We start from the raw sequence: 26,474 nt of genomic DNA, 5'->3' as shown, positions 1-26,474 counted from the left end.
GTGTGGTCTCCCATTTTGCCTTTCAGCCCTTGAACCTGAGGCTGCCCAGGGGAAAGCAGCTGGCGAGCTACTGCAGGATCCCCCAAGCCTCTTGGGTTTCCCAGGAATGGCACCCTTTGCACCCTCCACCCAGATCCAGGCAACTGCCCTGCCCCCTTCATTTCCAAGTGAAGGCCGGGCACAGCCTGAGTGAGCAGAGGGGAATGCGGGCTCCTAGGTGGGGAAGGGGCTGTTCTTAGAAGGGATCTGAGCCCACGTGCCTAGAGTACCTCTGCCATGATGATTGAGCATCCAACCACAGTGACAGTCTACCTTTATGAGCAGAGGGGTACTTTTGCCTCAGTTTGGGGGTCTCCCAAGAGCAGGGGCTTCTCTGGCTGGCTGGTTCTTAATGCAGGGCTGCCCTTGGAGAGGGTCCTCTTCCCAATGCCCACCGAGAGGCTTTGGCAGCCATGCCTCTTGCCCCAGGAGCTGCCAAGGCTGGCAGGACTCTCACCCGGGGCCTTGCCAGCAATCAGCCCCCCCCCCCACTTCAGCTCCACGTGTGATGCAGGGAGCAAACGGAGCCAGGAGAGTTTCTACATTTATTGAGGGTTGGACACGACCATCATTTGGGGCCGGAATAACTTACATCGTCCAGAGGTGAAAAGGTGGCGCTTAATATCTCTACCCAGTGATACGGGGCTAAGGGAATGTTATTTACAGGAGGTCTGTACAGAGTGGGGGGCACCCAAGAGGCCAGATTTGAGGAGAAGGGGGAAGTCACAGCATGGGCACCCAGTAAACAAAGGAAAGCTGGGTGGGAGGGAGGGGGCACTGCAGCTTTCCCCACTGGAGTGGCCAACTCTCCCCTCAGCAGCTGTGTCTCTGGGCCCGTCCGACAAGGCCCCCCACTTACCCTGGCCAAACAGCTCCACCCTATCCATGCCCAGGGCACCTGGCAGTCCCCCTCCACGGCTCTTTCCCACTGCTGGGCCCCAAACTCTCAGGGTTGAAAGGTGCCAACCTGCCACCCAGCATGGCCCTCCTACTGCACTGAAGCAGAGCTTCTTGGGCAGCCAGCATCACCAACTCCTGCCCACCCCAGTGAGATGGCCAGCAGCCGTCAGGTGACCGAATCCTGGCTCTTCCACCCACTCGGGAGGACCAGCCCCTTCCGAGCGGGGTCCTGGCACCAGCTCCACTTTCTTCAGGCTTCAGCCTTGGTTCTTAGTCCGGTCACGAGCTCTGCGTGGAGATGTGAGGATTCTGCCTGCTGCCCGGTGCTCGGGACCTTCTGGCCTGCAGGCCTTTGGGCAGGAGGGCCTCCGGTGCCCAAACTGCCCAAGTGCACAGCTGCCTGCCCGGTTGGGTGTGAATGGTGCTGCCACTGAAGGCAAGGCTGGACATGGCGCTGCAACCCCTTTGCCAGTCGGGTGGCCCCTCTTGGCTCAGCTCCCCCCACCCCCCACCCCTGGTTCAGTTGAACCACTTTGCTCTATTCTCCTGCCCAACCCCTCCCCCGCTGACCCAGACCGCAGTGGTCCCCCTTGTCCTGGAGGATGTTTGGATTCCTGGGGCAGCAGCTCTTCTTGCCAGCAATCCAGCCGGAGTGGAGCCAGAGGGGGGGTGTCAGCCTTTGTGGGTGCCAGGAAAGGGAGGCAGGACACTCGATGGGCAAGCCCCAAAACCGCCCCCCCCTCCATTTGGGGAAATGAAAGCACTTTGGCTCCTGGATGGCAATGAGGTGGCGAGTGAAAGTGTCATGGCTGGTGGCCACAGCACAATGGGCAGGAGTCCTCTTTGTACAACGGATGAAGCAGGGGGCACGCCAGAGCCTCGCCTGCAGTTCCCCCCATGTGACTTGGGAAAGGGAAGGCTGGCTAGCCTTTCCCTCACCCAATTAGGGGCCAGAGGAGGAGCCAGTGTCCTTCTCTGCCAGCCCCCCTTACTCTCCCCTCCCTCCTGCCCTCCCCCTGTACCCCTCCTAGCACCACTGACAGGCTGGCTAGCAGGCAGGCAGCGACTGCTCCCATTGGCAGCAGAGGTGGGCCCAAGGACCACCTGGGCCCCAGAGGGAAGGTAGGAGGGCCCCAGGGCCACGTCCTCCCCCATGCGGCTCCCCAGCCTGGGGGTCAGTCAATGCACGGAGCTGGCCGGGCCACCCTAGAGTTGCAGCCGGTCTGTGATTTTGGCCACCAGGCTGCGGAAGGCCAGGGAGGTGCCAGCCTGGCGCCGGAAGAGCACCCCATGCAGCCCCCCCAGCCGCTGCAGCCGGCAGACCTCCACCTCGAAGCAGCAGAAGTGCTCACTGGCGCTCTTCCCGTGGGTGCAGGAGAGGACGAAGGGCTCCGTCTGGCGGCGGCAGCAGTTGGCAGAGTCCGTGGCCTGGCAGAGGGCAGCCAGGATGGCCTCGGCGGAGCGGGTGCTGGTTAGCTTCACATTCCAGGTAAATCGGAGCAGCCGGGGTTCTGCTTCCTTTTGATGCCAAGGTAGATTGCAACTGCGGGCGAGGAGGACCAAGAGCCTGCTCAGCGGGCACCAGCGGCAGATGCCCCAAAGCCCCCAGAAAAGGGACCCCGCCCCAGCCAAGAGGTTATGTTTAGCTTGGTCCGGGTTTCTGACCATGGCTTAAGGCATCGTGAACCTAGACTGCCTATGAATAGTCTAGCCTCGCCTTAGTCCCCCCTCCCGCTCTCTCTCAGCCCATTCCACCTCACAGGGTGTTTGTGGGGCAAAAGAGGAGGAAGGAGGATTAGGTATGTTTGCTGCCATGAGTTACTCATAAAAATAAAGGCACAATATAAATAAGTAAAAATAAACTCCAGCAGACTGTAGATATTGGAGGAGCCCAGATAAGTTAGGTGAACACGCCCTGGAGAGAACGGACTAATTCGCAGAGGTCCCCCCCCCCAAACTGAGCTGGGCTCCTGACCCAGACATTTTACGTGGCACAATCCCCCACATGCCCCCCCAGCTGAATTCTGCAACTGAACTGTGCAAAATCAAGACAATTCTTGCAAAGCCACATTCTCCTGCTGCTGCTGAGGAAGCCAAGCGCCCCCTGGCCTCTCCATCAGCCCCCTTTGGCCTTTCGAGCTCTCAGCACAGATGGGGGCCGGCCCCCCAGGGACTCACCTTGTGAGCGCAGGTCCCCTGATTCTCTCAGGTTCGTCTGCGACCCTGAAAGGCAAGACAGGAACAGCAGTGAAGGCAAAGAGGATGTGGGCAGCGTCATCTGGGGGAGCCCCCCTCCTTCACTGTCAGCCTCCAGCTCTCGATCCTCAGGGAGACGAGGGAGACGGGGTACCTGGGCAGGAGTGGGTCATTTAGAACTGCAAAATGGGGTTCCCTGGGGCCAAACCCTGCCTCAGTCTGCCGCCCAGAGAAAGGTTCTGCCCCCTCCCTTTCCTGCAACATTTCTATGGGGAGGGCTTGTTGTTCTGCCCGGGGGCCTTGCAGCCAGGGCAGGCAACCGAGGCACCAGCTGACCGCCCAGCAGAGGACGGGGAGCAGGCTGGGCTGCTGTGGGGTTTCCACGCTGCCCACAGGCAGAAAAGCGAGCCGCCTCGGCCGCAAAGGCAGCCTGGGCACGGTCCACCTGGGACCATTTCTGAAGAAGCCGGTGACCTCTCTGCCTCTGCCCTGGGCTTGCCCGGCTGCACACCTGGCCCGGCTCTTAGCCGGCCTTGCTCAGAGCCCCGGGCGGGCAGGGGGCACCTCGGGCTCAGCTCCAACCTGCAACGCAAGGAAGAGAGTCCCGAGTGCTTCAAAACACCTTTCTGTGCCTCTTGAACCGGCCAGGTGGGGGTGGGGGCTCCGGAGCAGCCAGGCGCAGCTGAGAGGCATTCCCAGTGGCGGGGGGGGGCCCTAAGGGCTCTAGCCGAGCAAGGGGGGGCAGGGGGAGAAGGCAGCGAGAAAGGTAGCAGCAGCAGAGCGGGGGCAGGGGGGAGGGAGCAGCCACTTACTGATTTTAGATCCTTGAGGCACTGAAGCACCCGAGACGCACCTGTTAGAATTCTGCCGCTTAGAGGGGTCAAGAGTGACCCTGAAAACAGAGAGAAGCCAGAGTGAAAGGGGTGCGGAGGGCGGGGAGGAGAGCAAGAGAGGTTAGTGGGGAGGGGGCGTCAGTCCTGCCTCAGTGGCTGCAAACGCTCCGGGTGGGGAGGGGAAGGTAGAGTCCAGGTTGTGCGGGGAGAAGCTCCTTCCAGCTGGTTTTTGGGGGTCGGGCTCCCTTTCTCCCCAGACTGCATCAGAGGGGCCCCCCAGAGGCTTCTCTGGCTGAGCCCCCCAAAAGCAAATCTCCAACTCCTTTTCTTCACACAGCCAAGCCTGCGGCCAGGAGTGTGAATCCTGCCCCGCCCATTTGCACCTAAATGTCCTCCCTGCCCTGGGCAGCTGCCTGCCCTGACACCCCCTTCGGGGCTCTGGTTCCTCCCTCAGTCCCCAAAGACCCCAGCTCCTGCAAGGGCCCCGCCCATCTCCCTTTCTGCCGAGGGACTTGTGGGGCCCATGCTCAGGATGGGGCTGCCTGGGACTTTGGCCGTTCGCTTCCATACCCCCCTCCCCCCCGTTGGGGGAAGGGGCTTCCTGTTCTAAACTTCCTGCCTAGAGCCCCTATCTGAGCCAGCTGTTTTCCCCTGCCCCCCACCTCCTTTCTCTCCTCTCCCAGGACTGGGGAGGGGGTAGGCCAGAGCCGCCCCTCTCCTCTCCCGGGAGTGTCTCCTGGGGACACAGCCGCCTTCAGCTAAGCAGTGCTGGGACGAAGCAGCTCCACCCAGGGCTCGCCAGGGGGGAAGCCATGCATGCCCCACAGAAGTCATGCTCATTTGCTTGCCCTCCCGGGGGGGCTTCAATGGCTCTGCCAGGCTCTCTGGGGCAAAGCCCCCACCATGGGGGGGGCTGCAGAAAGTGCCCTGTCTTTGGCCAGCCATCCGGGGGTCCCCCCTGCCCCGGCTGTGCCCAGGCAAGGGGAAAGACATTGGATCATCTGGACTGCCATTTATGAAATCTATACCTACCCCCCCTTCCCCCCCCCCCGACACCCAGGGACTCTGCTAGGTGTGTCACTGTCCACACTTTAAAAACAGGCATTTCCTCCCTATTTTGCCAGCATGGTGGCCGCAGCTGTGTGAGGACTTGCGGGGGGCGGGAAGAGATCAGTGGTGAAATCCTCCGTGGTTCGTTAGAAAGCAGAATTTCCTGCTTTCTAGCGAATATAAATCACGCGGCACAGCTGATCATCGGAAATACCGTTTTGGACCAACCGGTAGCTTTTTTTTTGACTACCGGTTCGCCAGACCAGTATCTTTTATCACTACTGGTTGGCCCGAACCGGTGCGAACAGGTAGGATCTTACCACTGGAAGAGACACCACCCCCCTGTTTTCCCTGGATGGCAGACAATGGGCCAAGCAGAGGGGGTCCCCAAGGGGGAGAGGCTGCGCAGAGTCAGCCTCCTTCAGAAGAGAGGCACTGACTGCAGGCGGGCACCTTCCCTCGCTGGGCTGGGCACAGCTGTCCTGAAGGTGCTTTGCCGCCTTCAGCTGCAGGGGGAGGCTTGGCGCCAGTGGGGCAGTGCCAGGGGCTGTAGAGACAAAGGGATGTGCTGAACACCCTTAAATCTCCCCCGTTAGCTTCCTCTTGCCTTCTTTCGGGTAGTCCTCAACTTACAACCCTTCGTTTAGTGACTGTTCAAAGTTACAACGGCACAGAAAAAAAGGGACTTATGACTGTTTTCCACACTTATGACCATTGCAGCATCCCTGAGGTCACGTGATCAAAATCGGGGCGTTTATGACGGTCGCAGTGTCCCGGGGTCACGTGATCCCCCTTTGAGACCCCCTGACCAGCCAAGTCAATGGGGAAGGCAGATTCACGTCAACCGTGTTACTCACTTAACAACTGTGGCAAGAAAAGTTGTAAAATGGGGCAAAGCTCACTTAATAACAGTCTTGCATAGCAACAGAAGCCGTAGGCTCAATTGTGGTCGTAGTTTGAGGACTACCTATATTCTATCTGCAGAGCGGCAGGAAAGGGGCTGAGGTGCTGCCTGTAATCCAGGAATGGCCTGAACTCTGCAAACTAATTTGGAGTGGGTGGGGAGGATTCAATGTTGCAGCCCCCCCCCCCTCCCCCGGGCCAGAAGCAGCCTCCACTTACCTCCGCGTGAGCTTCGAGGTCAGTTTGCTGAACAGGTTGGAGGTGGCCCGGCTGCGGCTCTGAGGCAGAGTGGGGGCTTCGTGGGAGAGGGTGGGAGAGGGGGGCGGCCCGTTCTGCACGCCGGTGCCACGCCGGTCCCGCACTTGTCCCCCGTGGAAGGTACTGCGAATGTTGGTGCCGCGAGAGAGCCGGGTGCGGTCGGACGAGGAGGAGGAGGTGGCGATACTGTGGCTGGAGGGGGAGGCCGGGGGCACCCGACTGGCACCTGAGCTGCAGGGGGGAAGAAGGAGAGGGCACCACTCAGGGCAAACCAAGATTCTTCGCCCCCAACAACGGCAATGTGGGGCCCGGAAGAACTTTGGGGCAAAAGATCTGAGAAATCCCAAAGGTTTGGCCTTTGACCCCTGAGCCACCACTGGTCTCCTGCAGCCCCTTGAGGTGACCCCCATCCCTCCTTAGGATGCTGACCTTGTGCCTGGTCTCTGGACACGAGATGGCCAAAGGCCCTGCTCCCTCGGTGGGATGCCCAGGACCACTCAGGAGCCGTGGGGCAGGCGCTCACAAGCATCCTGTGCCCCCGCTGGGCTCCTCTCTGGGGATAAGGAAAGGGGGCTTCTGGGAGGGGCCACATGGCTCTCTTGGTCCTGTTGAGCTGCAACAACTTCCGTTTCTCCCTCTGGAAATGAGCCTCTCCAGACCGGGAGTTTCTCCATCTCTTGAAGAAGGGTGGACTTCAACTCCCAGCAGGGCTGGCTGAGGAACTCTGGGAGTTGAAGTCCAGCCAACTTCAAGTGGCCAAGATGGACACCCCGTGCCAGACACTGAAGTGACCGTGCCCCAGAGCCACCACAGTGCTACCCCCCATGCCCCGCCCCACCCAAAGTCCACCTGTTCTCCTTCCCGTTCTGGAGCAGGGAGTGGCGGTCGCCCCCAGGCCTCTCCGTGCAGACGTAGGTGTTCCGCCGCGTCATCATACTGGACGGGATGTTATTCTGAAACAGGAAGGAAGATGGCCAGCTCAGTGCCGGTAGATCAGATGGGGCCTGAAATTAGGGGGATGGACTGGGGGCAGCTGCATCACATTCTCAGCATCCGGGTCTTTGGCAAGTTAGACATTAACAGAATGACAGAGTTGGACGGGACCTCGGAGGTCTTTTAGTCCAGGGTGGGCAAATGTGGCCCTTTTACAACCTGTGGACTTCAACTCCCAGAATTCCTGAGACAGCCAAGCTGGCTCAGGAATTCTGGGAGTTGAAGTCCACAGGTTGTAAAGGGGCCATATTTGCCCACCCCTGTTCTAGTCCAACTCCCTGCTCGAGCAGGAGACCCCCTACCATTCCAGACAAGTGGCTGTCCAGTCTCTTCTTAAAAGCTTCCAGTGATGGAGCTCCCATAACTTCTGGAGGGAAGCTGTTCCACAGGTTAATTGTTCTCTCTGTCAGGAAATTCCTCCTCAGTTCTGAATTGGGTATGGCCTGCCTACAGAAAAGAAGGACTAGGGGTGACATGATGGCAGGCTTACAATATTTGAGGGGCAGCCACAAACAAGGGGGGGGGTGTCAACCTATCCTCCAAAGCACAGGATAAGAATCAACGGATGGAAGTTCTGAAGGAGAGAAGCAACCTAGAAACAAGGAGGAATTTCCTGACACGGAGAACAATTGAGCAGTGGAACAATTTGCCTTCAGAAGTTGCAAATGCTCCAATACTGGAAGTTTTCAAGAAGAGATTGGACAGCTATTGGTCTGAAATGGTAGAGGGTCTCCTGCTTGAGTGGGGGGTTGGACTAGAAGAGCTCTGAGGTACCTTCCAACCCTGTCGGTCTGTTAATAGTTGTATCACTGATGGTGACACAGAAGAGGCCACAGGTCACCTCCTAATCCAAGCCCCTCTTTGGCAGCTTCTGCTTCTGCTTGGACACAAGAAACATGACCAGAAGAAAGGCTCCTGAATTTGGGGAGACCAAGCACCAATTTTTTGCCTGGCTCCGTGACTCCTGGGCACAGAAGGACCTGGGCAGCGCTCCGAAACCACCCGGTGCCCTTTCAAACTCCATCCCTCGTTCCCCGATGTCTAAGGAAAGCTCCTTGGCCCTGGCAGGGAAGGAATGCCCCCCTCCCGAGGCCCTGGCATACTGCAGATGTCCCGCCGCCCTGGGGGAACAACAGCATTGCCCACCTTGCCTGCCCCACCGAATGAGGGTTTGTGCTGAGGGAGGAGCCCGCTAGCCCCCCCTCCCTCCCCCCTCACCGTGTTGACCGCACTGTCCTTGCGCCGGTCAGGGATCTCCGATTTGTTGGGGTTGTTTGCGCTGCTCACCATGGGGCTGGAGGGCGGGAGGCCCCCCCGGCCGCTGCTCACCACGCTGCAGCTGGCCTTGCGCGAGGGCATCCGCTCCTCCTTCAGCTCCCCGTCCCCGGTGCTGGTGGGGCTCCGCTTGGGGTGCAGGGGGGTGGGGGAAGGGCCACCTGGGGGGAGGGGAAGGGGGCACTTTCAGAGAGGGCAGCATCCAATGACCCTGAGTGGGCAAGGGGGCAAAGGACAAAAACTATTGTGGATTTACTTCCTTTTAAATTTCCTCTGAGATGAAACCACAGAACAAACACTTGTATTTACAGGTAGTTCTCAATTTACAACAGATCATTTAGTGACCATTTGAAGTTACAACACACTGAAAAAAGTGACTTTTGCCTGGTTTTTCACACTTACGACCATTAAAGCGTCTATTCATGGCTCACATTTATGATGGTCAGTGTCCCGGGGTCACATGATCCCCTTTGGCGACCATCTGCCAAGCGAAGTTAATGGGGAAGCCAGACTCACTTAACAACTGGATTGCTAACTTAAAAACTGCAGTGATTCAGTTAACAACTGTGGCAAGAAAGGTCATAAAATGGGACAAAACTCAATAATTGTCTCATTTGGCAACAGAAACTTCGGGCTTAAGTCAAGCACTACCTGTATTATGTTCCCCATCTCAACCTGTTGACCATCTTGGATGCACCTCAAACCTCTGGAAGGAGAGCTCCAAAGCTGCAGGAGTTTAGAGGAATCAGAGGACTCCTTGAGGCCATCAAGCCAACCCCCTGCTTGCAAGAGGACCCAAGCAGCCTCAGCTTGACACCACTGCCGGATTCCCATGAACTCTTGGACCATTTTATGATTTGGGGGATAAAGCTAAGAGAAGGGCTGGGCTCTTAGGAGGCCCTCCAGGTAGTGTGCTGGGGGGCCATACCAGACCCCAAGAGTGGCCCTCAGGGTTCCAGAGACGGCAGACACCCCCCTCCGGCTACTTACAGAAATCGCTGTGCCGCCGTTGCCGGTGGTATGTGGAGGAGCTCCGTTGGCCCTTGGCGTGTGAGGAGGACTTGCTGGTGCCGTTGGAGACCTCACTGGGTGGCCGTGCTCGGGCCAGCGAGAGGCTGCTGCCTGTGCGGGACTCCCCCGCTTCCACCTGCTGGACAGAGCAGATTGCCAGGCCTGTCAAAGCTGCTGCGGCACATGCTCAAGCAGGCATGTGCATGCCTGCACCTGGGGGGGAGGGAGGCAGCTCCATCCCTTTCGGGGGTGGGGGGAATGGCTTCCTCCTTAGGCCAGCTGGAGCCTGGCTCCTCAGAAGCCAGGAACCCACTCCCACACATGGGGTCCTCGGGTGAATCCAAAACCTGCCCCTTGTAGCCTCCTGGCAAATGGAGCACGGCTGAAGCGTGTGCCCCCCGCACTGCGGCTTTGCACTAGGATGCCCCCCACTCCTGCTCAAACCCCGGGGGGGGGCCCTTTGACAGCATCTGTACCTCGTTCTTCCTGCCCAGCAGCAGGTAGGTGGCTGTGACCTCATTGTACTTCTGGTTGGCCAAGGCCTCCTTGATCTCCTCCCGGCTGTAGCCCATGCCCACCATGACCTCTGGATAGGGAGGAGCAGAGGCAACAGGTTAAGCCAGCCCAAGGCCGGGAGGGGCTCGAAGACCCCACTGCTGTCAGGGATGGGGGATGCTGCCCAGCTGCCCCACTGCCACTCCCCTCGGTGCCCAGAGATCGGTCTGGGATGTGTGTGCAGGTGGGAGATCTCAGGCAGCAGGATCAGCCGCACGTGAGGGGGAGGGTCCAGGGCCGCTCATCCCCCCAAGCACTGGGGGGGGCGCCCTACCTATGCGCTTGGCATCCGCGAAATCCTCCTCGGGTTCTCGGTAAGGCTTCAGCTCGTCCCCTTCGTAGCCGATATTGATCCACTTGTCCTTCATTATTTGCTGCGGGGGGGGGGGAGAGAAGCGTTAATGGGGGACCGAACTGCTGGGCCCTCTCCCAGTCCCGCCAATGCAGCCCCCTCCGGGCCCACCTGGCGCCCTGAGCTTCAAGCCCTCATAATTCCCACCTGAGGTATTTGGGCACCCCGGTGAGCAAAGGCCGGTTCCTGCAGCCCTCAGCACATGCTCAGAGGCACCTTCAATTCTTCACCCAAGGAACTCCCTCCATTTTTTTCCAGCATGGGTCTCCGTTTCAGGGGAGGCACAAACAGCCTCCCAATAAACTACAGGGTGCCTGTGGAGGCCCAACCGGAACACGCGCTGAGCTGTGCCAGGAGGGGAGGGCGTGGGTGCGCAGTGCCTCCCTGACACACCATGCAATTATCCTTGAGTCAATTAGGCTAATTACAGTCATTGGTGGGGGGGGAGTCAGGGGAGGAAGGCTCAGCAGTGGGGAGGGCCAGATCCCACAGAGATGGTTGCTAATTAAAGGCCCGGCTTCTGGTGGGTGCCCGGGAAACTGGCATGGGGGACGGGCACTGCCAGCTGTGCTCCTTCAGCCCCAGAGGGACCACAAGGAAGGAAGGAGCATCTGGAGCCACCCAGGGATGGCAAATTGCTATGCGGGGCTTGCCACGGAGTCGGGCCCCCTCACCTCCAGGGTGCAGCGTTTGGCAGGATTCAGCACCAGGAAGCGCCTCAGGATGTTTTCGCAGTCTGTGGACATGTAGAAGGGGACACGGTACTTGCCACGCAGCACGCGCTCCCGCAGCTCCTGGGAGGGGGGTGGGGAGAGGCCTGTTGGTCAGAGCGCAGCCCAGCTCCCCCCATCAGTCACTCTGGGCAGCCAGTCTGCTGGGGGGCAGCGCTGCCTGGCCAAGGGCGCCAAAGGGCTCATGCCAGGCCAGTGGCCACATGCCCAGAAGATGCCAACCACTCGTTCCCCTGATGGGAACCAGTCTTTGCAACTTCTGGCATTGGGCAACCGGGCAGAGTGAGGAGAAAAGACTTTGCACAGAGAGGTGGGAGATATGCCAATTCATAAAATAAAGAAATAAACAAACAGCCAGGTGCCCTTTTCCCGAGTGGATCCAGAGCCAGGAACTCATCCGGCAGAGCCCCCCCACACCGCCAGCATCCCAGCCAGCCCCCCTTTGCTGACCTGACCCTCCCTCCTTGCAACTGGGACTCCCGCCCTGCCCCGCCCTCTGCACCCCACAGCCTCACCTTGAGGTTCTGCCCATCAAAAGGCAAGGAGCCGCTGACCAGGGTGTACAGAATGACCCCAAGGCTCCAGATGTCCACCTCCGGCCCGTCATACTTCTTGCCCTGGAAGAGCTCAGGGGCGGCATAGGGGGGGCTTCCGCAGAAGGTGTCCAGCTTGGAGCCGAGCGTGAATTCGTTGCTGAAGCCAAAGTCGGCTATTTTAATGTTGGCATCCGCATCCAGCAGCAGGTTTTCTGCCTGGGGGAGAGAAAGGGGGGGGTGTAAAGTTTTGCTGCAGCCCCCAGGCCCAATAAGCTTTTAGGAACCTGCACCCGAAGTCTAACGACCAGCAAAATGCTGGGTGGAGAAGCTTCCCTGGTTCTTCTAGCTGTTCTGGTGAACTCGCATCAACTCTAAGAGCAGGCAGCAATTCTTCCCATTTTATAGGTGGAAGCACTGAGGCTCACAAAATCCAGCCACTCGGGGCAAGTTTTGGGGGCTGCCCCGGGGTGGCTGAACCATTGCTCCCATACAAGGAGAGGAATAGGGGTGGGGGAGGGAGAGATGGCAGCAGCATTGAAACTCCTCACCTTCAGGTCTCTGTGTACAATATTCTTCTGGTGACAGTAATGCACAGCTGAGACAATCTAGGAGTGAAAAGGAGGGGTCCTGGCTAGTGTGCAAGCTCCCCATTTGACCCCTCCAGCCCCTCCACAGCCCCCTTCCAGGCAAAGCAAGTGAACCGGTCTTAGGCCAGGTGAGTACTCAGTGGAGGACACCCTCCCCATGCCAGATGAGCCCATTTGCCCAGCAAGCAGACTCTGCCAGGCAGCCAGAAATGCTTGCCCACCCAGCCAGGCCCTATGGGTATCCCTGCCCGGAGCCCAAAGAGAGGGCATTCTCAGTGGCATCGTGAGGCCACACCTGTCTGAACTTGGCCCGGGCTTCTTTCTCCTTCATGCGGCCATGGGAAACCAAGTAATCGAAAACTTCTCCTGCACGAAGAGAGGAAGAACAGGTGAGTGAGGCCAGCTCAGATGCCAGGGCTAGAAACAGGGAAGGGTGAAGTGAAGGAACGGTGAAGCTAATGGTGGGTGCTATGGACATTTGAACCTGGGGCCATCGGTGCCAGGGAAGGACAGGGTGCACTTGCAGCTGTTCCTGGAGATCTGCCAGGAACAGCTTGCCCAGGTAATGGGGTGGGCAGGTGCCAGTTGGCCAGAGAGAGGAAAGAAATTCCTCAGCTTGTCAGCACAAAAGGGGGTCAGGTGAGGATAGCTGGAGCTCAAGGAAATGCCTGGTGGATGAGCCTGTTTACGCTGCCTCCAAATGCAGAGTTTTGTCACCCTTAGAAACCAGTCCAGGTGACAGACTTTCCTGGAGGAGCACATGCTGACCCCCAACCTCTCTGCAGCCTAAAGGGGGAAGAACCCCTCCCCCAGGTTGCAATGTCTGTGGGGCCCTTGGTGCTCTCTGAACTTGGTGGTTTCCTTCCAGACATTGGTTGACAGCCAACCTCAGAGTGTACTGATGATGTTCCCTAGTTTGGTCATGAAATGTCTGGAAGGAAACCACCAAGTTCAGAGAGCACCAAGGACCCTACAATCTTTCTCCTCCTCTTCCTCCCCTCTTCCTTAGTGACACTGACGATGTTACCCAGTTGGGTCATGAAACGTCTGCAAGTTAACAGCTCAGCTCAGAGGCCACCGAAGACCCCTCCTTTCATCCTTGAGCTACAAATGTTCTCTTCAACCCAGCCGGGAAGGGCAGACAAGTCTTACCGGCGCTGGCATACTCCATCACCAGGTAGAGGGTCTTCTCCGTCTCAATCACCTCAAAGAGTTTCACTGCGCAAAGAACCAGAAGCCACGTCAGCCTCCCCAGCAAGGAGCTGCCCTCCCGGAGACGCTGCGGCTGCCCCACTCCCTCTCCCCCACCCCACCCCCCGTCACCACTGCAAACCTTGCAGGCCTCTTTTTAACAGTGGACTATTTTCTTTTATATGGGGCAAGCACTAGAGAGGGAAGTTAAAAATTCTGGGCGGCAAGACAAGTGAGCACTGGGACCCCCATCTGCGATTCTGCAGCGGTCCTTCCTGGGGGAGCGCGAAGCCTTGTGGGGGCATCCCACAGCAGTCCCTGCTCCCCAAAGCTTTGCCTGAATCCCAGATTCTGCTCATTTCTTGGGGGGTTTTCTGACCCCCACCACCGTACCTAGCAAGCTTTTGCAACTTGATGCCCTCTGAGCTCTCCTTCCTATCCCCAACAAGTTGCCTTCTGAATTGAAAGATGGACCCCCATTTTGACCCCAGCCTCCTGACCCCTTCAGCTGCTGAAGAGCATGACTTCCATGTGGGGGGGCCCGTCCACGGGGTCTCCCAGACTTCTGTTTCTTACCGATATTGGGGTGATTCAGTCCCTTCATGATCCTGACTTCTCTGAAGAGCTGCAAAAATATCCCAAACAGGAGTTAGCTGACCCCCCCCAAAGGTCACAGTATAACATTTTTCTCTCCACAATCCCCCCCTCTCCCAAGACAGACTGGTTTTAAAGTCCCCCAAACAAGGACATTTCTGTAGAAAGGGAAGGCTGATCCAGCTTTGCTGGCAAAAGGAAAATGGGACTTTCCCTTCATTTACCAACCTCCCCCATTGTCCATAAACCTTTATTGTACTTTTTTCACTTTTTTTCAGTGTTTCTGTAATTTTGAAGAGCCACTAAATGAATGGTCATAGACTGAGGACCAGCTGTATACGTGATATGGCCCTGGCAGGAGGTTGGAGGTTGGAAGACAAGAAGGGGAGGTCTGGTTATGTACCGAAAATTTGGAATTTGACAAACCCTGGTCAGCTCCATCATCAGAAAAAGGCTAATAATGTCAGGCTGGAAAGAGCCACAATTAAAATCTTGGCCTGGCGAAATGTTCACTTTCAGCCTCTGAAATGCCCCTTTATAGCTGCAGAGGAAGGACGGATCAATATCGCCCCAGGGAGCCAAGATTTAATTGGTTCTTTAAGAAGAGAGAGATTTTCTAGAGCTTGAGAGAGGCATTGGGATCTGCTCTTCCTTTCTTTCTCCAAGGGCCTTAGCAATCACATGATAACCATACATTAAAAACAAACGTCTGGGGACTTGCCATGAGCTGCCAGAAGTGCAGCGTCAGGCACCCCATTAAGGATTCTGGGTCCCATTAAGCCTCCCTTCACTCTGGTCCCAGGCAGCCTTTTCCCTGTGCTTATATTGTGTGTGCGTATAGCTTGGCTCACTTGCTGGAGCACTTTGCTGGAGTGTCTAGAGCATCCAGCTTTGGGAACAGCCCTTAAGTTTGGCCTGTAGGTCATGGATTATTGGTCTGTCAGGTCTGAATTGGCCGTGGCCGTCTTGCCATGCTGTGCTGGGAGTTGAATGGCCTTTAATTGATTAACCATGATTAATAATCATCCCTTTCAAGAGGATCTCCCAAAGCAGCTTTTGCATAATTAAATTATAATGAATAACAATACTGCATGTCTGACTGTCTACTTGCCCCTCCCTTCTCTCCGTTCCTTCTCTTCCTTCACTCCTAGGGAAGGCACTCTTCCAAGGGGGAGGGGTTTCTCTGCAGCTGAAGGACACTTTCCTAGGCCCCCCTTCCCAGTCAGCCACTCATAGACTCCGCATTCCCTCCAGGGCTATCATTGACCAGCCTTGGCCACTGATATGGGTCTTGCCCTCCGCCCAAAAGACCTGGGGCACCCAAAGAGGCAGCAGCTGAACCAATGGTGACTGTGAAGGGGGGCAGGCAGCCTTTGCAATCTGCCTCCCCCTTCCCTGAAGCTCATTTGTCCTGGAGGATCCAGCCACTAATTAGCAGGTCCACCCCTCCCCCTCCCCATTGGGAAGCTGGCAGGAGCCGGGTTTCCACAGCGACCAGCTTAGACTCACAGCCGTAATTAGGGAGGGGGGCAATGGGGAGCAATCTCTCCCCCCCACACTGCTGGCAGGAAAGGCAGGGAGCCAAAGGGAAGGAGGGGACACTTCAACCCGCATTGCCCAGGCGGAGGGTTCAAGACCCTCACTCAGAGGGTGGCACCCTGCCCACCAAGTGGGGAAGGGGCTGCTTAGCCCTGCAGAGGGGAGGGGGCTGCATCTCTTTGTGGGGCTGCCCAGGGACCTTTCTGAGCAGAGGCGGCCATGGCACTCCTCCCTCTGTGTCACCCCCCAAGTCCCTTGGAAAGGGAGACAGTTGGCAGCTGGGCTCTGAAGCCCACCCACCCCCCGTGTCCCCCCCAACATCTGCTCACCTTCTGGAGACTTGTTGGATTGAGTTGCGTCTTGTCAATTATTTTGATAGCCACCTTGAGAAAATACAATGCAGAAAATAAGCTGACTTTATATAAAAAAGAACACCACTTGGGGGGGGAGGGCCGAAAGCCCTACTAAGCAGGTATATACAAAAGTATGAAGGCTATTGCTTAACACATTGTAAGCCTCCCTGAGTCTCCGGAGAAGGGCGGCATATAAATCCAACCAATAAATAAATAAATAAATAAAATCTGTGGGGCCTTACAATGGCCAGGCGTGGCCTGGATTCAGCTGGGCTGAAGCCTCAGTGGCTCCATGGAGCGGAGTGGGGTGGGGGACATGGACAGCCTATTCAATTCAGTCCAAGAGGGAAATCCACAGGCTTCCCACACACAAGGCAGGAGCTCCCGTGGCCATCAGAGCTGGCAGCTGGCCTGGCTGTCCCTGGGGCTGGGCCCTTCTCTGGGTCTGTGGGGAGCCTTTCCTCCCTTCTGTCTCTGTGCTCCGGAATGCCCCCCTGCCTCTCCCCCCACCATTCAACCTGGATGTTCCGCTGAGTGCAGGAGGAGGTGGGGGGGGGGCAGACTGTGGCAGAAAGTTTGCGTCTGCAGCTGCCTCTTTGCACTTTTCCCTTCCTTGTACAATTGCAGATACTGTCTTTATTTTATGATTTCTTTTGAGGGGGGGATGTCTTTGAGTGCCCGGAGCCTTCTGGAGGGTCTTGGCCAGGCCCAGTTTTTGCAAGGGGAAACCAGAGCAACCCCAATGGGATGCTTCGGAGGAAGCCCTGACTCCCTGGGAAGTCAGTCCCCGGGTAAATGCCTTCAAGTGCAGCTGATTCCCCCCCTCCCCCCGGCCTGTGCTGGGCCCAGCAACCCATCCCCTTGACTTGCCAGCTCTGCCTCTTCCCTGGCCAGTTTCAGCTGTACTGGGAGGGACGGCTCCCCCCACCTCCTCAGCAAGCCATGACCACCCCTCAAAACCCCAAAGGGCCCGACTCACCTCCCTGCCCGTCAGGATGTGCCGGGCCAACTTGACCTTAGCGAAGTTGCCCTTGCCGATGGTCTTGAGCAGCCGGTAGTTGCCGATGTGGGGCTGCTCGTCGGGACAGGAGGCGATGGAGTTACGGCACCGGGCGCCCAGCGAGCGGCTGGACCATGACGAGCTCTTTTCAGAGCGGCTGCTGGCCAGGGTGGAGGGTTGGGGAGACAGCGGCGGCGTCACCGGCAGTGGGGCAGGCTCCAGGGTCACCACTGGGCAGCGCTGGTGCTATGGGGCAAAAGAAGGGTTACTGGAGAGGGGAAGGGGCCTGGCCCCCCAGTGCTCAAATTAAGGGGTGGGGGCATAAACCGTGTCTGCTGGCAGCCGGGTAAGGACTTTGCCAACCTGTGCCCCACACTTACCATCCAGAGCACACCCCCAACTCTCCTTTCCTGCTTGCTTGCATTCTGCCCAGCCCACCTACTCACTTCCCAGCCTGTTTGGGCTCCCCGAGGCCTCCTGAACTGCCCCCGCCCTCCATCCCAGACACTGCTTTCATTTGGCGCTACAGTTTTGGGGACGGCAAGGGATTCCCTCTCACCTCCGATCAGAAAATTTCACCTGAATCAGTTCTGAAGCCAGAGCTTTGGAGCCAAAAATTCTGCTTCTCCCAAACTGCACTTTAGAAAAAGTGGGTGAAAAGAAACCACTCCTGGATGGGGAGTTCCCCCTCCCCCAGGGCCTCCCTCCCAAACCAGGATGGGCCAAGCCGGGGTTCAGGGACGCTAACCCTAACCCTCCCACCCCCCCCTCAGAGGACTATCCAAGGGGAAGATGAGCCGCAGTTGATTCTTCAGGGGCTCCAGTTTTGGAGTAGTCTGAACCAGCCTCTGACAAACCCCCAAAGCCTTTGCTAGCAGTGCCCTGTGCCACACGATCAGCCAATGCGACTGCCCTCCCTGTTCTGGGCACAGCTTTCTGCATGTGTCGGCCAAGGGCTGGGCATGGGGAGCCCAGCCACACAGGGCCAGGATGGAGAGGGTCAGGCAGCCGGCTTGTCTTCAACTTCAGACCGCCGCCAGGCTGAAGGTGCCTTCGCCTCCCTGCTCGCCCTGGCAAGCACAGCGTTTAGCAAGGACTGAACCCAGATGATGCCACAGCCTCTCCAGCAGAAAGAGCCCAGCTGCAGCTCTCCAGCAGTGGCCACAATGTGCCCGGGCCCTTATCATGCCCAGCACCAGAATTCTGGCTGGCAGACTTCCTCGGGGGGGGGGGGGTGGCATTTTCCAGGGCCAAGAACAGAAAGGCCAAAGACGGAACAGGGTCTTCTCCATGGCAGAGTCACGGGGGGGCGGGGGGAGGTGTTTGCCTCTGCAGCCTCCCAGTTGGGCTTTACAGACGGGGGTGCTGCTGCAGGATTCTGGGGGCACATTTGAGGGGGGAACCTGAGCTCTTGGTCTCTCTTCGTTTCTGCAGGATTCACGACAGCCTGCCCCAAGACTCAACCTGCCCCACCAGATGACATTTTAGGGGCCCAGGAACCACCCCTGCAAGCTTGGCAGACAGGCGGGGAGTCCTTGGAGGAGAATTTGCCAGGCTGCCCTCCCTGCAGCAGGGAAGAATGCTGGGCAGAGCCAGCCAGGAGGAGCCGGGTGTGATGATGACCTTGTTACTTGTTTCCAGTCGGAACAAATGTCCTTTTGTGGCTTCTGGCCCTGGGGGTTGAGGGTTGGGGCGGGGGAAGTGCCCAGATCATGGCTACTTGTTGGGGGAGGGCCTAAGACGATACCCCTAAAGGTCCGAGATCCCTACCAGAAGGCAAATCTGATCTGCTGAAGAGTCCCTGCATGTTTCTTCCGGAGGGTCTCCATTCTCTTAGCAGGCAGACACAAAGCTCCCGTCATCGTCCCAGGCTCTTCTTCCCAACCAGACCTCTCCAACCAGCTGCTCTCCAGAGGAGTTAGGATTACAAGTCCCACAATCCCCAGCCAGGAAACATTCTTTTTGACCCAGGGGCTTCTGTTCATAACCCACAAGGCTCAGCCATAGGAACACAGCAAGAACACACGTGTAGCACAGAGACCCAAATCTGTCAGTTTTCCCAGACTTATCAGCTCTTCCCAGAGCCTGCTGGACAGCTGACCGCCTGCTCCCCAGGAATACAGGGAGTCCTCAACTTATGACTGTAATGGAGTCTAACATTTCTGTTGCTAAGCAAAACCTTTGATAAGTGAATTTGCCCCAATTTGCAACCTTTCTTGCCACACGTGTTAAGTAAATTACTGCAGTCATTAAGTTAGCAACACCGTTGTTAAGTGAATCTGGTTTCCCCATTGATTTGGCTTGTAACAAAGTCGCAAAAGAGGATCACCTGACCCTGGGGTGCTGCGACCGCCATGAGTCAGTTGCTGAATTTTGATCATGTGACTCTGGGGATGGTGCAACGGTTGCAAGTGTGAAAAAAGTCACTTTTTTCAGTACCGTTGTAACTTTGAACGGTCAGTAAATGAGCTGTTGTAATTCAAGGACGACCTGTAGTGCATGAGATGGCCGCTTGCGTAATGGATGCAGGCCGAAGGCGTCAAGGATCAGGTTGCAAATATCTGTGTTCCCCGTTCCTTTATTTGTGGAGGAAGCAGATATGACTTGACAGGTGAGGCAAACACCTGGTGGGCTTCCCAAAGGCCATTGAAGGGGGAGAGAAGGAAGAGCGATTGCCCACCAGGAGGGGATTGACCTGGCTTGGGAAAGGTATTCGAAGAGGATTTGACTGCAACCTGAATACAGGGAGTCCTTGACTTACGACCATAAGGGAACCCAACATTTATGTTGCTAAGTGAGGCATTAGTTAAGCGAGTTTTACCCCATTTTACGACTTTTCCTGTTAAGTGAATCACTGCAGTTGTTAAGTTAGCAACCCGGTTGTTAAGTGAAACTGGCTTCCCTATTGGCTTTGCTTATCAGAAGATGGCAAAAGGGGGTCACGTGACCCCAGGACGCTGCAACTGTCATAAATGTGAACCGGTTGTCAAGCATCCAAATCTAAGTCACGTGGGCCATGGGGAGGTCGCGATGGTCGTAAGTGTGAAAAATGGTTATATCATTCTAACTGTCACTAACTGAACTGTTGTAAATCAAGGACTACCTGCATGAAGCTCTGGGAGAAGGGGCTGCCCCAAAGGCCAAGACCACGTCAGGCATGCCAACAGAGGCATCATGCTTGGCTCAGGCCCTCCTGGATCCCGTGTCCAACTCTGGGCACCAGTGCCAAAAACTTCGGAGGAACCGAGAAAGCGGCAAGAATCAGCAGAGGATGTGGAGCCCGGCCCCATGAAGACCAAGCGAAGGGAAGAGCTGGTCACACTCCCCTTCCGAAACCCAAATGGGGCAAGGAGAAGAAAACAGAGCCATTTTCCCTCCAGAAGTGCAGAATATGGAATTATGAGAACCATTAACCAGTGGAACAACTTGCTACCAGAAGTTGCGGGTGTCCCATCACTGGAGGTTTTCAAGAGATTACCGTTTCCCTGAAAATAAGACCTCCCTGGATAATAAACCCAATCGGGCTTTTGAGCGCATGCACTAAAATAAGCCCTCCCCGAAAATATTTAACCGCGTGCGCAGCCGGTCCCCGCCATTTCCTCTGGTTAGGGTTAGGGAGAGAGAGCTGGAAATCAGGTAAGATGGCAAGAGGAGCCCCGTCTTGCTCCACCCGCCCCAAAATAATAAGACCTCTTCGAAAATAAGGCCAAGCGCTTATTTCAGGGTTCAAAAAAATATAAGACAGGGTCTTATTTTTGGGGAAACCCAATACATAGTTTGGAATGGTGTAGGATGGGGGGTAGGGGTGTTTCAGCCTTGGGAACTTTAAGACTTGTGAACTTGAAATTTCAAGGTTGGACACCCCTGCTATAGGGTCTCCTGCTTGAGCAGGGGGTTGGACTAGAGGCCCTCCAAGGTCCCTTCCAGCTCTATTCTGATTCATCCCTCTCTCCCTCCCTCCCACCAGCTGGCTGGGCAAGGAATGGAGCCGAGGTGGGAGGGGGGGACAAAAGTCAGAGACTTTGGCTGGCCTCCTCGGCAGGGGATGGAGGAACAATGGAGGCAAACTGGGCTGTTCCTGCCTGCCCCAGAGAAAGCAACCAGAGAACTCTCCTTCCCTGGGGGGACTGGGGTGGGGGAGCTGGAGCCAGGCCTCGCCTTTCTGGAAACCTCCCTGCGTTTCCACGCTGCAGGAATGCCTTGGTGCATTGTGGGATGCCCAGGAACACCGCCTGTCCTCTTGTGAGTGCGCAGGCAAGGGGAGGAGGGAGGGGGCTATAGCATCCCCCCCTTCAGCACTCATCAATAATGCACTGGAAAACAGCGCTGCCCGCTTCAAAGAGATGGCAGGGTGGCGGGGCGCCTGGTGTGCGCCTGGTGTGAAGATTCTCTCACTCCAGGGGGAGACCTTTCGGAATGCCTGTGGCGTGCAAAACACTGCCGTCCTATAGCCAACCCGCTGTCCCGCACTCGAGCAAGTGCAAAACCTGGGCACATGGTGAGAAAAAGGTGCTCGGTGCATGGCCCCTTCTAGGCTGCAGTAAAACCAACAATGACTCAAGGAATTTCAGTGCCAGCTCCGGCTTTCAGTCACTAAGCAGGCCAGAAGGGAGCCGCTTGGAACAAGGCCAGTGGAGTCCAGAGCCCATGGGTCACAGCTGCCCTGGCACCCCCAGGCCCAAAAGGTTTGGCCCTCTGTTAATGAGGAGAAAGCCTTGGCCAGGGTCTTTTGCCCCCCAATACAGGTGGGGGAAAGGAAGCCAAAGAGGCAGGACCTGAAAGTGAAGCCGCCACCAGTGGGGCACTGGGCCAGGGAGTGGAGTGCCACTTGGGCTCACGACCACCCTCAGTCGTGGAAATCCACTGGGTGATTCTCTCACCTGCTCTCCCAGCCTACCTCACAGGGTTGTTGTAAACCACCTGGGGCTCTTGGATGAAAGACAGGATAGGAATCTAACAAATTCAAAACAAATAAACGGGGACTATTCATTGCATATATTTTTATACAGCTTTTGCAAAGGATCTCTGGATCCTTTGCCCCATTGCTTACTTTATGATGGGATCCAGGGGAAAGTTGTTAGCAAACCAGCCTTCTTTCCCAGCCCATCTCCTTTCTTGAGGTGCCAATCCTGGCACCTCCCTGGCTTGGCGAAGGAGGGTACCCCACAGCACCCACACCCTAACCCCACAGCGCACCTGGCCTCTCCCAAGCGGGGCTCTGCGTGGAAGTCTAGACCTCCTCCTCATTTCCAGCCAGACCTGGGCTCTCATGGGCTCCACGCCGCTCCAAAGCCAAGCCCGGGAGCAGATCCGCAAGCGCCAGGCCCTCGGGCTTACTCAAGAGCAGGCAGGTAGCGCCAGTCCTGGGACCGAGTGAGACTCTCTGAAGCGCCCGGACCCAGGTGGGACTCAGGCAGCACCTTCACTCAGCAGCTGCTTCCGTCAAATCGGCAGGTCGCTCACTCCCCGGAAGCCCCAAATGTTATTAACTTTTAATCCAGGAAGATCATCACAACAACTGAGGAGGAGGAGGAGAGCCCAGATGATCCAGGAAGCGGCCCCGCCCTGACACCTCACCCTCCAAAAGCCACAGGGCCAGTGGCTGCTGCTCTTTCAGGGGAAACCGGAATGGCGGATGAGTCCCCAACTGGGTGAGCGTCCCACTCGGGGTGGGAGACTGGGCCACACCCAGGCAGCAACTCGGCAGGGGAGGCCTGCCCCGGTGTGCATCCACGCCCTCTCTCTCCAGGCCCACACACCGAGGGGATAGCATCCCCCTTGGCCCAGGACTGTTTACATACAACATCTGTGTGAAGGAGGCCAGGAGAGTCATCCAAAAGGCAAGGAGCAGCCTGAGGCCACCTGAGTCCAACTCTTGGAGGGGGGATATTCTCCAGCCAGCCTGCTCAAGGCCCAGCTGCACAGGGAGGAGTGCGACATGCAAAGAAGCTGTTGGCCACAGAAGAAACTGGCCAAGGCCATTGCCAGGCAAAGAGCTCAGGATCTCAAGGACTCAAAAGCAGGAGTCAGTGCCCTTCGGTCTCTGCCAACCTGGCATGGCCAAAGTCTCCGAGCCCTGGTGCCACAGCTCTCCTCAAGGGTGTAATGTGGAGCCATGGGCAGCAGCTTCTCCATGCCAGCTTCATACAAAGCTCTGGATGTCCCTTGGAAGCTCAGGGGAGGAGGTATTCATGGCAGGGAGCCCTCGACTCACCGTTGGCTCCTCTGGAGCTCTGGCTGGAGGAAGGGCAATGGAAGGGCCAGCTTCTCCTCTCGAGGAGGAGGTCTCCATGGCTTAGAGCAGGCAGGGGTCTGCAGCCTTCCAGCTGGGCTTCACTGGGTTCACTGGCTTGGGCTACAGGGAGCTACAGATGCCCGGCCGTTTGGAGAAACCCCCATGAGCTCAGGCTGCTCCTGAACTGGTTTGGCAAAGAGCTCTTGAGCAAGATGGCACTGTCCGCCTCACTCTGTCATTCGTACACGCTGTACTCTTTGATCCGAGGTGCTGGGGAACCACACCCGGGCACTCCCAGGCCCAGGCAGGTAGGGGCAGGCTGCATTACTCACTCGCAGGCCAAGGGAGCTCTCAGCACATGCTCAGAGACACCCTGGTCATTTGACAGCTACTGGCCACGAACGCAGGTGCTAGGGGCGATGCCTAGCTGGCTGCCATGGTGAGGACCTCGCTGCCATGGCAACACAGCGGTGCGGCACTCTTCAGGAAGCCTTGGCGATCAGCAATGTGGTTGTCAGCAACAGCGGTGGCAGAGAGGGTGGGGCCTGAGCCAGAGAAGGCCTGGCAGACAGCAGCAGTGGGCCCAGGGCAAGGGGGGATGGGGCAATGAGGCTGGAAGGGGGCGAGCAGAGTCCACGAGCACCAGGAAAGAGATGGGGCAGGAAGCTGGGATTGCAACATGAAAGGAGGTGACATCCTTTGTCGCACAGACAGACATAAATACACCCGCCCACTGCAACTGGAGTCCCCCACGGCTTCAGAATATCCTGCTGGTGTTGCTAGGGTGTCAATCATGAGCGGAGAAAGTCTGTGCTTGGTGGCCCCGAGAATCTCTGGGGCTCAGGGCCTTTTTGCATCCGGGAATTTTCAGGGGCAAAACCAGGACCTGCACCCACCTTCCCTTTAAAGCCCCAGAAACCATTTGCTGACAGTTTCCCCCCCTTGACAGGGGCATAAATCCAAATGCAGGCAAACAGACAGAAGTTGCTCAACGTCCCCAGAGGGAAAGCGGCTAGGCTGATCCAGGCAGCACCTAAAGCACAACGCACACCGAGTCCCCCACCCCCCCCCTCTGCCTGGCCAAGGACACAGCAGCTTCTAATGTCTCTTGGCAAAACCTGGTCAGGCACTTGGCTTAAAAACCCACTGAGAATGAGCCAATTTATGAGGGCCTCCAATAAGTCCTGAAAATGGCATTTGGTGTAGGCTAGCCCCACAGAAGAAGGGCACACAGGACCCATGCTTCAGACCAAATGATAGGGAGGGGGGAGGAATATTCCTTATTCCAACAGCTTGGCAGAGACCCCTCCATACCAAAGAACCAGCAAGCAAACAAGGCTGCACCCAGGACATCCCCTCCCCTGGGAGAAGGGTATTCCCGGACGGCAAGGACCTCCTGGGATGTCTAAGGGGCGACCGGAGGCGGGGGGGGGGCTCGGCCTGCAGGCCATTGCCCGCCTTTGGGGCACTCCTCGGGGCAGCCGAGGATCTCCCAGCCGGAGAGCGGCTTCCCGGCCCCTCGGAAAGGACCCCCTTTGACCGTTCGCTTTCCGCCTCCTGCCTCCACCCGGGTTGGAGCGGGCGAGGCCGGACGCAGCGCGGCAAAAGCAGCAGTCACTGCCGGAGGCTGCGGGCTCTCCCTCGCCTTCGGCCGCTCAGCGGAGCCCCTCCGCTGACCCCCGGCGAGGCCCACCGCCCGGCCCGCTAACGCTGCGGCCGCCGGAGCCTCGGGAGGGCCTGCCTGGGAAGCCGCGGCACCGGTGGGCGGCCCAGCGGGGTGACCTTCGCCCCGAGGCTGAGTCCGCGTTTCCTTGGCGGGGCCCACGGTCCAACCCGCACTCGCCAGCAGCCCGCAGCGGGGGAGCCGAGCCGGCGCGGAGGCTAGCAACCGGCCGTCGCCAACTCCGGGCTGCCCGCCCCGCCCGCCCGCCCGCCCTTAGTCCAGCCCCGGTAAACAAGAGGGGCCGCCGCCGCGGAAGACTCACCGGCTCGGAATTGCGCTCGTTGCCCGCCGCCAGCGCGATGCGCAAAGACATTTTCTCCCGCGGCCCAAGGCCGGACGCGGCGGGGGCGACGACGGCCGCTTGCCTGCCCCGAGTGGCCACTCATGCGCCCCGGCGCGCTCGGAGGGCGAGAGGCGGGGGGGGTGAAGGGGAGGCGGCTCCTCTGAGCGGAGACGCGGCTCGAGCAGCGCTATGCGGCCCGGGGGGCCATGGGGAGGGGGCCGCGAAGGCAGGCCCGGGCTCAGCTCCGCTCTCGGCCGCCGCCTCTCGCTCGCCTTCACTGCCGCCTCGGTGCCCGGCCCGGCCGCCGCACTCTCCCCGCAGGCAGGAAGGGGGAGCGGCGCTTCCTGCCACCCCCCATATGGCTGCGTCCCCGCGCTGGGGGGGGAGAGGAGGAGGAGGAGGAGGAGGAGGAGGGATGCGGACGCAATCCGAGCCCCGGGAAGCCCCCCCCGTCGCCAGGAGCGGCCGCTGAGCCCCCTCCTCCCGGCCAGGCGGGGCGCGCTTCAGCTGGGGCTGCTGCCCGGGGGCGCCGGATCCGGGGGGGGAGGCACCGGCATCGGCCGCTTGGGGAGGAGCGGGGGTCGAAGAGGCGGGCGTCGCGCAGGAGGAGGAGGAGGAGGAGGAGGGGAGAGCGGGGGAAGGAAGCAGGGCGTCGAGGAGGAGGCCGGGCCGGGCCGGGCTGGGCTGGACAACACCCGGCAGGCGCAGGAAGCGTCTCCGAACTGCTTAAAGGCGCCGCCGCCGCCGCCGCTTCCAGAGGCGCGCCGCGATCCCGGCGGAGGGCAGCGGCTTCCTCCCCGCCCTGGCAGGCGCGGGAGGGGCCGGGGAGGTTTCTGGGCCGGGAGGGCCGCCGGGGGCTCAGGCGGCGGGAAGAGCAGCTCCCGAATCTCGGCCGCCTGGTCCGGCTGCTATTCCCGAAGTCAGGCCGGGTTCTGGCCGCCGAAATGCCGCAGCGACCCGGAAGGCTGTTCCTCGGAGCGCGCAGAGGCTTTGCAACAAAAGCCGGGCAGCTTTTGCTTCTGGGTCCAGGAAAAGAGGCCGGTTCGGATGCAACAGGAATCCTCACGGAGGACCCAGGGTTTATTGGGGGCGGGGGGGCTCCCTTCTCGGGCAGTTGGCGACTATGTGCTGCCCTGAGAAGGCGCTTCGGTAAGGCCATCCTCCGGGCACTTGGAGTCACGCGAAGGCTGCGGAACGCGTGGTGTCCCTGGAGCCCCGAGACGGCCTGCTCTGCCCCCTCCCGCCCAGCCGGCCATCGGCTTCTTCCCCTGGGCACAGCCGTCCAGGAGACCAGGTGGGCAGGTTGTGGATGCCCAGCCTCTGCTCTCTTCTCCGGC

General features: G+C 58.4%; 1 protein-coding gene across 4 annotated transcripts; it reads right to left on the bottom strand.

Annotated features, from left to right (window-relative positions):
• Window positions 1-1,998: 1,998 nt before the first annotated feature.
• MARK4 (microtubule affinity regulating kinase 4) lies at window positions 1,999-25,424 on the bottom strand. 4 transcript variants are annotated; one of them, XM_070950059.1, is made up of 18 exons: window positions 25,117-25,424; window positions 16,876-17,142; window positions 15,873-15,926; window positions 13,987-14,035; window positions 13,372-13,437; window positions 12,515-12,585; window positions 12,181-12,237; window positions 11,612-11,848; window positions 11,040-11,159; window positions 10,288-10,387; window positions 9,935-10,044; window positions 9,438-9,597; window positions 8,391-8,608; window positions 7,029-7,132; window positions 6,141-6,410; window positions 3,948-4,027; window positions 3,118-3,162; window positions 2,326-2,482 (listed from the first exon to the last, which is right to left on the bottom strand). In XM_070950059.1, exons 1-18 carry the CDS (start codon window positions 25,165-25,167, stop codon window positions 2,418-2,420), a joined length of 2,124 nt encoding a protein of 707 aa, XP_070806160.1. In that variant the 5' UTR covers window positions 25,168-25,424; the 3' UTR covers window positions 2,326-2,417. The 4 variants fall into 4 exon arrangements, with proteins under 4 accessions (XP_070806161.1, XP_070806159.1, XP_070806158.1 ...); XM_070950060.1 differs by lacking the exon at window positions 3,948-4,027 and having other exon boundaries at window positions 1,999-2,482; XM_070950058.1 differs by lacking the exon at window positions 3,948-4,027 and having other exon boundaries at window positions 1,999-2,482; window positions 8,460-8,608.
• Window positions 25,425-26,474: the final 1,050 nt, after the last annotated feature.

This window comes from Pituophis catenifer, unplaced genomic scaffold (genome assembly GCF_029215685.1).
Source record: "Pituophis catenifer annectens isolate HBS135680 unplaced genomic scaffold, rPitCat1.0.hap2 SCAF_9, whole genome shotgun sequence".
Classification (NCBI taxonomy): domain Eukaryota; kingdom Metazoa; phylum Chordata; class Lepidosauria; order Squamata; family Colubridae; genus Pituophis; species Pituophis catenifer.
This window is presented reverse-complemented; position numbering and strand designations above follow the sequence as displayed.

Coding starts and splice junctions, on each gene's coding strand:
- MARK4 (XM_070950060.1), bottom strand. CDS start 25,167: ATGTCTTTGCGCATCGCGCTGGCGGCGGGCAACGAGCGCAATTCCGAG. Junction 10,045..10,287: donor CGCGGATGCCAAGCGCATAG/GTAGGGCGCCCC, acceptor CTCCCTATCCAG/AGGTCATGGTGGGCATGGGC. Junction 8,609..9,437: donor ACGGCGGCACAGCGATTTCT/GTAAGTAGCCGG, acceptor CCCTCCCCCCAG/GTGGCCCTTCCCCCACCCCC.